This window comes from Epinephelus moara, chromosome 16 (assembly GCF_006386435.1).
Source record: "Epinephelus moara isolate mb chromosome 16, YSFRI_EMoa_1.0, whole genome shotgun sequence".
Classification (NCBI taxonomy): Eukaryota; Metazoa; Chordata; class Actinopteri; order Perciformes; family Serranidae; genus Epinephelus; species Epinephelus moara.
Window position 1 is genome coordinate 33,893,301 of NC_065521.1, and position 11,782 is coordinate 33,905,082.

The following is an 11,782-nucleotide window of genomic DNA, read 5'->3' on the forward strand; positions in this document are numbered from 1 at the left end:
TTAAAAGTAGTAATGGGGCAAAGCAGAGCAAGATTTATGGCTCTACATGTTAAATCACACTGTCACATTATTTCTTTTATTCAAACATAATTCCAGTTCACCGGCATACAAGGAGGGAGAGAAAATGAAGGCGCACAAGTGATGGTAAACAAAGTGTCACACACTGATGCATATTAGAGCTATGCTATGTCAATAACTAGCTCACAGAAAATAAATTTCCTGTTAAGTTCCATTATGTGGAAGGCTATCCACGGAAGATTACTGTAACAATTCCTTTCAATACACACAACAAAATTCCAAGACTTCCCCAAGCCTGGAACATAGGTTAGCAAATTCCATGACTTTTCCAGATTTTCCATGACCATGGGAACTTGGGGTGGGGGTGGGGGGAAATCGATACAGCGTAATGTTGTGATATTTTGCATGGCGTGGCGATATGGTATCGATTCATGGACGCCAAGTATCGATCTTTGTATAATTTTTGCAAATACACGTTTTAATACAACTTTTGGTACTGGAATAATAAATAATTGCCTTTTAGTCCACTAGATGGTGCTGATGCTTCTGTATTCCTGGTGAGGTCAGCAGAGGTCTGAGTCAGCAGCATTTGCGTTATCACATTACCTCACAGAGGACTGGAGACTGCTGTCTCACATTATTCAAAATCCAGCAGTACACCAAAGACCTTCGGCAAAATGCAGCACCAGAATGTCACAGGCATTCAGTTAGCGGGATACCTGCATGTTAAGTGTTTAACTTGCGCTTAATCTGGCCTCAGAAGGCATTAAATCTGCCAACAGTTTAGTTTGGCAGCTTTTATGATAGCATTGGTCGGTGTGACTTCTTTGCATCATATTTTGCCGCAATAAAAATGATTGAAGTCATATGAACAGACTGAAAACTTTATCTTCTGAGGTAAAACTGACGTTGACGAAGTTTTCCTTTGGGGAAATAATAAGCAGTTGGGAAAAAGGTAATAATTCGCAATATATTGTATCATAATACTCAGCATATCACAGTATCACAATAATATTGATCGTGACCTAAGTATTGTGATAAAATCATATTGCTAGTCCTTTGGCGATTCCCACCCCTAGAGGGAGCCCTGATAACAGCGTAGTCCAGTGAGCTGCCTTTGTCAATTAACGTTAACAATACAACATTAAGAACGAACAAACAACTGTTTAAGCATTTCACATCTTTTTTATTTCTGCATTTCATTTCTTCAACAATTTAATTGCACCCAGATCTACAATAGTTTGAAAACGTGCACAAAAACGTGAGTTTCTTCATCCTGCAAAGAATAATAAAAAATAAAATCTGACCCAGGCAAAAAAGGATAGCAGGAAACTAGTGTTAATTCTATAATTCTCCTTCTAGTTAATCATAATTTAATACCTCAGCATAATATACTTATAAAGACCAATATGTCTTCTTGTAGTTTTGCCCCTTGCAGCATTCCCCAGCCCTGCAGTTAAAAAAAATATTTTCTCTATTTAAAACAAACATTTCAATGTTATTTTCATCATCATCGTCATTACTATGGTCTTAGTAATTTCAGAGAAAAGAAAATATTTTCCTCTCATTCAGGCCCACACCTGGTGACCAAGGCCCACCCACCCTTATCAGAATCCAATACACAACAATGCTCAAAAGTCCTGATCGAGAAATAAAACGGATGGAAACACAGGAATGACACAAAACAATTACTCAGCAAATTAGAGGTGAGACAAAAACGTAGCTTAAAATTCTCCTTTGAACCCGCACTCGACAAGGGATAAATTACCTCCTGACTAAAAAGGGTTTTTCCTGCATACATCTTCACCTGGAGATCATTTACACCCACTGAACCCGTTAAACCCACAATGCCTCATTCAGGAAGTACAGCTTCAAATAGAAGATGGCAAATATCAATGACTTCTACTCTTACAAGGAGCTGTGTATTAAATAAAAATAAATAGATATTTAAAAGGGAAAGAACAGTCCATCTATAATGTTATTGTGTTTCTTTTTTTCTTCATTTTTTTACATTTTCTAAGAAAAATCTGACATAAGAAAAACATTATTTATGCCTTTTCAGATTTTTCCAAAACTTTTTACCTATATCAAGAAGTTCATACAGATATACAGTAAAATAAGAGGAAAAATACAACAGAAGGAAGTCTTTAAAAACTATATGCAATGGGAATTTAAAAACATAATAAATAAATAAAATACCAATATCATGACGATGGTGTAATTACAACCGAGTAGGTGTCTAACCAAAGCAGAGGAGAAAACAGTGAGTTTATAGTACTTGGTTTTTGCATTAAGTTCAATAAGGGACCTCTTGGTAAAAAGTAGGGGGAGGGGTTACGTTAGGTGCTGATGAAGATCCTCCATGTCAGTTGGCTGCGAGTCCAGTAGCTTCAGAAGAGAGCCTGAAGAGCACGACACAAAAATAGGAAAACTTTAATACCTTAATATCTAAATAAAGAGATGATACAGCACAATTAAATCTTTAGACATAGACATATTGCTCGCTGTGGTGTCTCGCATAGTCATAGGCAATTTGAGTTTTGTGGCACATGATTTCACAGCAGAATGACCTTGACAATTACAAAGTACCTTCTGCATTTAGTAATAACGAAAATGCTGCCCCCAAAACGATGATAAGTCAGATAATTCAGGAGCATGACAAATATTCTATCATCCACTTCCTCCTGATATTTTTATCCTGTCTGAGTGGGACTTCCCGTCTCTAAAAACTGACCTGTCCAATGCTCTGGTAATAATAAATACATTACCCTCATCCCACTCTAATGCCTCAGTAAAATCAATCACATTTTATTTTCACAGCACCTTTCATACAGGCTAGTGCCACTGAGAGTGCTTTACAAGCAGATCATAAGATAGTAAAAATGTAAACAGTTAAAAAAAATTAGACTAATGCAACAAGAAATATAAATTTGAATGAAATCGATTTCAAACTAAAGAAAGCAAAGTAGATAGTAGAAAGACAATAAGAAATATAAAAGATAAGAGGGAATAAAAACATTTTAAAATATGAATGAATTACTTTCTAATGGGCATAAAACATATAATCTAAAGGCCAGGCTGAACAGGAAGGGTTTATGTTTACTTTATGTGTACTTACAACCTACATACTTATCCGTACAGGGCTTAACATTATTTTCAGAAACATTTCACATTTTACAGTTGGCTGATGTAATAAATAAGTACCGGAAAGGTCCGTTTTTAGAGTGGTTGACTTTGAGCACCAGTCAAGATTCTGCTGTCTTTCACGTTCATCACAGTGACCAATAAAATCTGCCTCAAGTAACAGTAGTCCGGTGAAAACAAAGCCTTAGTGAACACTGACCAATTTCATTTCCCAGTCTTATCTCTTATTATTATTAATTAGCATGAAGGCTTGATAGTGTCTTTAGCCCCTTTTCAACAGCCTGTTCAACGCGGGAAATGTAGGACTGTTATTCAGCCTTGCCATCTTTATAAGAGATACAATCGTGTAATGGGGGACAGAGTTGCCTCGCCTTTAAGCAATGGAGGTAGAGCGCCACAATTTACGTCTGTGTAAAAGGGACAGCTGACAGGATTGGACCATGGACAGGACAAGTGTGATGTTTTGAGGATGCGTTATGTGTGCAGCCCACTGGCCAGAGATCTTAAAAGCAGCCAGCAGCATTTGGCTATTAATGCGAAGAGGAACAGCAGCCGGAAATGTCTGCAAACTGGGGAGACAATGAGGTCAGGGAGGTCCTTAACATTTGGACTGTGCCAAAGTAACTAATGCTAGTGATACTTGCTACATACATATAACCATAAGCAGCTGTAGAAAACACCAAATTAAAGCATGTATTCAAACTGCCTGAGCCCCACTACAATGTTCCATCACATGTGCATTTTAATCTGTCCATTGTACCTGCTCTGTATAAAGGACTGAAAGCTGCCGTAAAGGACAGCACAGGTCGGAGCCTTATGATGGAGCTTTACTGACCTTTGTTTTAAGTATTTTTCCGTATTCACAATGTGTCAGTATTTGAGTGCCTTCACTGTTACAGTAAGAATTATGGCCAATAAGCAAGTGGTGAATATTTACATTTTTCAAAATAAATATAAAAAATTAAATTGTGTGTATCGTTGCATCCATAGTGAATGTTGATTGAACCTTTGTAAACTGCACTACAGAGAGTTTTAGAACTACAGATACCAAGTGAACAGTCAGGCCTAAAACACCACTGTGCTCCTGTCGATTGGCTGCTCTGTGATGGATGTGTTGCGGCTGCATAAAGCCTCTTACCGGGCATTGATCAGGTACTCAGCCAGGCTGATACTGGCATGGGTGCCAGTGATGGTGACCGTTCTGTCAGTGGAACCCTCCACCGGGTTGGCAATCTTGATCTGAGCCCCTGACATCTGACGGATCTCATTGATCTTTGCACCCTGACGGCCAATGATGCAGCCAATGAGCTGAGGTAGAGGGGGAAAAAAGAGCACATCAGCACTGTGAATCTCACAAACAGCAAGAAAACAAGCTGCTTAAAAATTGCATCACATTTCTCTGCAAAGAACAATAAATGGGAGATAAATGCGACTTACATCGTTTGGAATGGTCAGCTCATGGGAGGCAGTTTGTGCAGAGGCGTCCATCCCAGCTGAAGAAATGCAAAGAAAGCCCATGAGACTGTTGACGAGGTGGATTATTACAAATCTACAGTAATCACATTCCCTCGTTCAATCTGTCCACCTACCCTGGAAGCCCTGGTTGCTATGTGCAATGGGGAAGGGGCTCTGCTGCATGGCCAGCTGGTGAAGTTTGGTGAGCTGTTGAAACAATGGAGGAAAGGACGCGGAGAGCAAACAAACGAAAAGCATGAATGAGGAAAAATCAAGAAGACATTTCAAAGCTGAAATTTTGTAATTATTTCCCTTTTGTAAGTGGTGACGGTGATGATGGCAGGAAAATGTGAAATGCAACATGGAGCTGGTGATTTAGTCTAGAGGGGTAAAAAGAAATAGTCGTTAAGATGTTAAATAAGTTTAATGTTTGGAGTTGTTACATGGATATCAGGCAGTGGGAGGAAAATTAAGAGTCAGTGGGATGAAATAAGAAGGTGGCATGACTTCCCAGGACCGAAGTTGCAAATATATTGGATCACTTACAGAGGGCCCTTCACTTACATCAGGCTGTGGAATGGCGTGCTGCCCTTGGACAGCGTATGCCTGCAAGGAGAGAACAGCACTTAGGAGGGTGTGGCAGTGTCACACACAGTGTACTCCAATATCCATCAGTCCCCTGTCCTTGGTTTGCTACAAGAACAAAGCCAGGCATGCTACAGACAGCACAGACGCAACCAGAATGACATCGAGTGTAATTAAATTCTTTTGACCAGAAGTGCTTCAGAACAAAACAGTGGACACTGCTGGGACTGGGGATGTAGCAATCCCATAGTAAGTACTGGTACTGGCCTGATATTGGCCACAATCTCTAGGGATGCAGCATTGGCATCAGCCAATATTCTCCTCGTTGGCTGCCATCAGCCTATCGGCCAATTAAACAACATTATCCAATGGCAGTGGCCAATGTTTTTTCCTTTGTGTCACATCTATTTTGCGCGGGTTAAAAAGCAGGGCTCGAGACTACAGCATCCTGTCATCCAGGGAACAATAGAAAACATGTTGGGGAAGAACAGAGATCTTCCCAGGGACGCCATCGGTATGAAAGATGCAGTAAACTCACTATCGACACGACAGGAGATGCTTATTTTCCCCTGATAATGCTACGCTATGAACGACAAATCCATGTGAAATCGGCAGCAGAAGAGCTAGTCGATCTTAGCGGTTAGCAGCCGTAACTAACTGCTGACTGAGGTTGCAATGAGTTGCATATACTGGGGAAAGATAAATAATAATATTCTCATGATGTGTTCAATGTACCTTGTAAAATGTAGCTTTTAGCTAGAAAGTTGTACAGTTGTTTGAAGGAGAAATTTGTTGATTTCATGGCAACATAAAATTGACATTAAAGAGGGAATTACGATATAATATGTATAGTGAAAAGGCTTTTGAAGCAATTATGAAGAAATGCTTGTCATGTGAAAGGTTATTTTAAATATCATTGCAAAGATATGTATGATTTTTCTTGTGCTTCTTAACAGAGTTTTGTGCGACATGCCTTAAAAGAACATGCCAGATGTAGAGTTACTTTAGAGCTTGCACTGTCTACCCTTTTTTAATGCCGCTAACTTGGTATCATGTATAATCATACCCTAGAGTTTCAGCTGTAAGTGCCTTAAAGGACCAGTATGTAAGATTAAGTGGCATCTTGCATTGAGTATGCACAACTTAACCTCTCCTGTGTGTCTAACATGCAGGAGAACTACGGCTGCACTGTGAAAATGCTAATGGCCCCATCTAGAGCCAGTGTTTGGTTTGTCTGTTCTGGGCTACTGTAGAAACAACATGGCAGCCTCCATGGAAGAAGAACCACTCCATATGTAGACATAAATGGCTCATTCAAAGGTAATGAAAACACAACTTTTTTTTCAGTGGTGATTATAAACTAATGAAAAGTTATTAACATTATATTCCATTCCTGCCAACAGATGCCCGTAAATTCAAACCACTGGACCTTTAAGATGCCACGTCTACTGTACTGTGTCCTACTGTACATTTTATACTGGAGATGTTATTATTTTTATGTTAAGTTATTGATGTTTAAGTTATGGTACACTACAGTCCCTCTAATGCAAAAATTAACGCAAATTCAGCCAATTCCAGTGAATTCGGTACGAACTTGCATCTTTGTCCAATCACTGCAACTTGCAAATCTGACTGTTTAAAACAGGTAAAATCTCATTTTATTGTAGAGCTGTGCGCAGCGTATTGAATAGCTCAGCCCCTTTTTCCTCTCTGTTTATCATGAGATTACTGCTGCAGGAGCAGAGCTCTCTGCATGGGACAAAGTCTCAAACACACAGTGACAGGGCTTACTGTTAGCATAACATGAGGCCCGTTTCCACTGAAGAAGTTCCTGGTACTATTTAAGGGGCAGGAACTACTACAGGAACATCCTCTCGCTCGGCCCTCTCAACCGCCGTGTCTCCACTGAGAGAGCGGAGTAGGAGGAAGGTTCCTGTAAAGTTACCGGGCTCTGGATGTGACGTAATTGTTGTGCGACCATTTTGACCGGGGCGACGTAGGGACGCCGTTAGCTGTTAGCCGATAGCGGTGTCTGTAATAACTCACGAAGTGGCCCGGGGAAAAATATTTTTTCCAGCGGATGTCTTAGTTACAACATGATTGAGCTAACTGGAGTAGTTTCATGTCGTATCCGACAACGGGAGGCTTTTAACAGATGACGTCCTGATGTTAGCTTTGCTGCTGCTGTTAGCTGTCCCTGTCAGCTGCAGCCACTGATGCTTTCTAGACATCGTGATTTCCCAAAACTGAATAAATACCACACACAGCAACACAAAACTGCTTTGCTAGCTCAATCATGTTGTAACTAAGATATCCGCTGGAAAAAATATTTTTTTCACTGACCGGTTATTGAGTTTGTTTACATGGCGGTGGAAGCTATGAACGAGCTAACTCTCGTCTGCTGAGTTTTAAAAATGCCGGCTATTTTGTTGCTTTCTGTTGACGTCACATCCCCCTTGAGTATATCCAATCAGCACCAAGTAACCCCCAAGGCCCAGCCAGGAGTTTTTCGGGGCCATTCTGAGTACCTACTCCAAGGCAGGGACTTGTTTAGCCCCTGTGGTGGAGACACGCACCAACAGCCCCGGCCCCGTAAAATTACCCCGAAGTTCCTGCGGTGGAAACGGGCCTATGGCTAACACTACCCAGCAGTTGTTAATAGGTTTAGCGAGAAAGTCGGGCTGTTTCGGTGTCAGTATAAGATCAGCATCTCAGTATCATATGTTAACTGCTATTGCAGTGCTTCGGCTCAAGCGGCAAAATATGATGAGTAGGGATTAGATTACGTTGTTAGCTCCGGAAAACAGCTAATCATCTACTAGCTGTTGCTGCCCCCGTCCCCCTACAATCACCAATAGATTCTAATTCTGGGGGAAACACTGAATGCTCATAATAAACACGCTCTGAATGCGTGACAACACCACACTATTTCATTGCAAAAAAACATCTATAAACACTGCAACAAGCATTGCAATTTTTTTAGAAAGGCTGCCATGAAATCAGGCTGCAACAACTCCAAAAACAGCTAGTGAAATTCGAAGGGACTGACATAGCAACTTCTGTTCTGCTGTGTTACTGAGGTTACATTATATGTTGTGATATATAAGGCTGAGTGTTTCAATGGTGCTGACCATTCAAAAATGCTGCTAAAAGTTCTGTGTATGGAAAAAGGTTTAAATAAAAAGAAGCAGTAGAATTGCCTAACTGAGTCCTGCTGTGTGCTATTTATTTCTTCCTCTAAGGGACTTAAATATTTTTTCGGTTTGAGCTTGATGTTTTTTAGATAGCTATGTTAGACGAAGTGCATCCATACAATGTATTAACAGATTTGTTGTTTAAGAGAGGGAGAAAGACGGGCAGATACTCAAGGTTACTGTATCAATATTGGTATTGAACAAGAAACAGTGGTTGCGAGCCATCCCGAGGTGGGACAAATATTGTAAATGACAATCTAGAGAACAAACATTGTTTACCTGACCACCTGCAAAGATGACAGGAGAGCCTGAGGGTTTGGGTCTGTACGGGATGGTCACTCCCTTTGGTGGAGACTAAGAAAGCAGAAATATCCACCATTGGCTATTGAAGAAACATCAACAGTAACACAGAAAATAACAAACCATCAGGAGTATCAATAACAGACATCACAAATTCCCAAAAAAGTCAAAGCAGCATTACAAAAGCCAGCGTCTGTACCTCAAGCATGACGACGCAGATCTGCTTGACACACTCGATTATGGACTGTGGGGTCCCTGCAACGGTGATGGCACGCTCTGTTGAGTTGGGCAACATGTCCCCTGCTACTTGTACCTGAGCTCCTGCTGACTGCAAAGACACAAACAAACAAATAACAAGTGTTAGGACACATCAATTAACAGACACAAACTTAACAAATGATAAAGAAATATGATGACGCACCTCTCTGATTTCCTTGATCTTGCAGCCACCCTTGCCAATGAGTGAGCCACACTGGCTGGCAGGCACAACGAGGCGCATGGTGACCGGTGGTTTGCTGGTGGCTGTACTGTTAGTCATTGAGGTGCTAATGTCCTGGAGGGAAGGTGACGCGACAAGAAGAGTTAGACGTTTCAAAAACTGTGAATTCTGTTGTTGTAACATGATGCAGGATGCAGTGAGCAGATCTAACCTCCTCCAGTTTCTCAATGATCATGGAGAAGGCTTTAAAAATGGAGGTGGTGGGTCCCGCGAGGGTTATGATCCTCTCCGGACAGTTCCCCTCTGAGATGTTTATGCGAGCTCCACTCTGCATGGACGGGGGAACAAAACAGGAAATATCCAATCAGTCACAGCGTTGTCATGTGATGCGATATGATGAGCGTGTCCTTCCTTTTTTTTTTTACAGCATCTTACCTCCTCTCTCATCTTCTTAACCGACTCTCCTTTCTGTGAGGGAAACACAAATACACAAATGTTTACTAAACACACCGAGGGGCAAGATGCAGATAGCAATCACTCTGGCAGAATAAACAACTCACCTTGCCAATGATGCTTCCAACCTCCTACAGAAGAACGAAAATGCACGTTAAAGCAATAAAATCAGTGAAACAGATGTTTGTGTTCATCGAGCGTGCTCTAATTAAACTCAGGAGTGAATACAGACTTAAAGTGAGGCTCACATTTGAACTTGTCACCAAACAAAGCATGCAGACACACTCACCTTCCCATGCATGAGTAGCCTGATGGTTAAGGTGACATTAAGTCCTCCTTCAACCAGACTTGAGTCCATTGCTGCAGTGGAATCCAGAGTTAAGCCGGCCAACAAAGTGGGTCTTTGGTCACTGGTTGAATGTCTGCAATAGAGTGGAAAATGTGACCATCAGGGACAAATATAGTAGCTGGAAACTATGAGGACATCTCAACAGAAAGCCTTGTTTACTAAGAAGCTGCTGTCAGTGCAGATCAATGGAGCAGTGCATGCAGCTAACACGGTGCTGTACTTTAATAACGTGAACCAGCCACGTTAAAAGAATGAGGCGTTTCAGTTCAGTAATTCACGTTTGACTGGCCCGGGTCCACTCATTCACATTAGCACAATGACCCACTGTCTCCCTGGGCCAATGTCTATTTCCTGGCATTAAACAGCTGTGGCGACATAGCTTTTAGATTTATATTAAACACCAAAATGCAAGCTACCAAACGTCCTCTTTATGTTAAAGTAAAAGTGTGTCGAGTGTACATTCATAGTAGCAACACAGGGCTCACAGTATAACATTAACATCGCAGATCCTGCTTCAGAATGAGCATCACAGCTAGTCACGCAAGCAAGATTTGGAGGCTAAGTTAGCATCTTTACATTCCCACCGTAACTTCCTAAATTAATACCTACAGGAAACACTAGGCAGCGGGAGTATTTAACCGCAACATCCGTAAAACACGCGTGGAAAACCAGCGGCTAGCAACTAACTCCTGGTCGGCTATAAAGTTAAATACAGTTCTGTAATTTTCCATCCAGGTCGCTAGCGTTAGCATCGCCTGATCCAGGAAATAGCCTGATCCCGCGGCCTACGGAGCGCACTGAGGCACGCCGAGTTATCCCTGTCCTTCACTCCGGCGGGGGGGGAGGCAAAGAGAAACAAAGCCGTATTTCTGGACGTCTTACCCGAACCGTCCCTTGAAGAGTGTTCAGGGGGTGGGTAGGGTGGCAAGGGTAGAAGGGGAGAGGTTCGGGAGGGAGTTTTAAAAGGATCCGGGGAAGAGGGAAGAGACGCCGCTGTTCGATCGGACTCCACTCTTCTGCTTGGCACAAAAGACAAAATGAAATCAACTTTGACCTCTCAACTGCCCCGCCCCTCTGCCCGGGTCAACCCCGCCTCCCCCGGAGCGCTGCCCCCATGGATGTATTCAAAGAGCGGCCCCTCCACCATCATGTTTTTATTTATTAGAAAATAGATTTGAAATTCAGATAAGGAAACATTTTTTCTGTGTTTAAATTATTTTTTATTTTCGACATATGTATATATTTTTTTAATCAATGAGTACAATGAATATGCTGATTGATTTATTTAATGTGATGTATTTTGTGATAATCAGAAATACTTAATTGATGCCAGAGGGGAAACTGTGAATCACTTCATTTGCTCCAATGTAAAAAAAATAAATTAATTAATAAAAAAAAAATGAGGAAGTGACTTAACAGTATTAAATAAGAAGTAAATATACTGTAAAAAATAAAAGAGTAAAAAAATAAAATAAAATAATAATTAGAATGAGCATTATACTACAATGTTTAACATTAGTGCTATACTATACTATACTATACTATTACACTAGTATTATACTATAATATATGATTATAATAATCTAACATTTTACTTTCTGTATAATGTTAGTTAAGTTCTTTTGTCTACTTTTCTCCCTTTTTTGTCATTGTCTTTGTTGTTATTTTATTTATCTTTTTTTTACTGTTTGGATTCTATGCAGTTTTATGTCAGTGTATATAAAGAAATAAATATGTAAAATATTAAGAATATAAATATGCAGTCTGTAAAGTGTATAAAAATCTACAAATATGTGCATTGTGCTACATTACACTGTATAAACCAGTATGTTACTTTTCATAAAT

At 40.6% G+C, this 11,782-nt stretch overlaps 1 protein-coding gene across 3 annotated transcripts; it reads right to left on the reverse strand.

Annotated features, from left to right (window-relative positions):
- Positions 1 to 1,183: 1,183 nt before the first annotated feature.
- On the reverse strand, positions 1,184 to 10,994 carry LOC126402656 (poly(rC)-binding protein 2-like). 3 transcript variants are annotated; one of them, XM_050064805.1, is made up of 13 exons: positions 10,820 to 10,994; positions 9,878 to 10,010; positions 9,696 to 9,719; positions 9,571 to 9,603; positions 9,347 to 9,463; positions 9,118 to 9,249; positions 8,896 to 9,024; positions 8,676 to 8,750; positions 5,182 to 5,223; positions 4,752 to 4,824; positions 4,600 to 4,655; positions 4,301 to 4,470; positions 1,184 to 2,420 (listed from the first exon to the last, which is right to left on the reverse strand). In XM_050064805.1, exons 2-13 carry the CDS (start codon positions 9,944 to 9,946, stop codon positions 2,384 to 2,386), a joined length of 957 nt encoding a protein of 318 aa, XP_049920762.1. In that variant the 5' UTR covers positions 9,947 to 10,010; positions 10,820 to 10,994; the 3' UTR covers positions 1,184 to 2,383. The 3 variants fall into 3 exon arrangements, with proteins under 3 accessions (XP_049920762.1, XP_049920761.1, XP_049920763.1); XM_050064804.1 differs by having other exon boundaries at positions 5,164 to 5,223; XM_050064806.1 differs by lacking the exon at positions 5,182 to 5,223.
- Between the last annotated feature and the right edge of the window lie 788 nt (positions 10,995 to 11,782).

Coding starts and splice junctions, on each gene's coding strand:
- LOC126402656 (XM_050064804.1), bottom strand. CDS start 9,946: ATGGACTCAAGTCTGGTTGAAGGAGGACTTAATGTCACCTTAACCATC. Junction 8,751..8,895: donor TCTGCGTCGTCATGCTTGAG/GTACAGACGCTG, acceptor CTGCTTTCTTAG/TCTCCACCAAAGGGAGTGAC. Junction 2,421..4,300: donor GAGTACCTGATCAATGCCCG/GTAAGAGGCTTT, acceptor CGTGCTCTTCAG/GCTCTCTTCTGAAGCTACTG.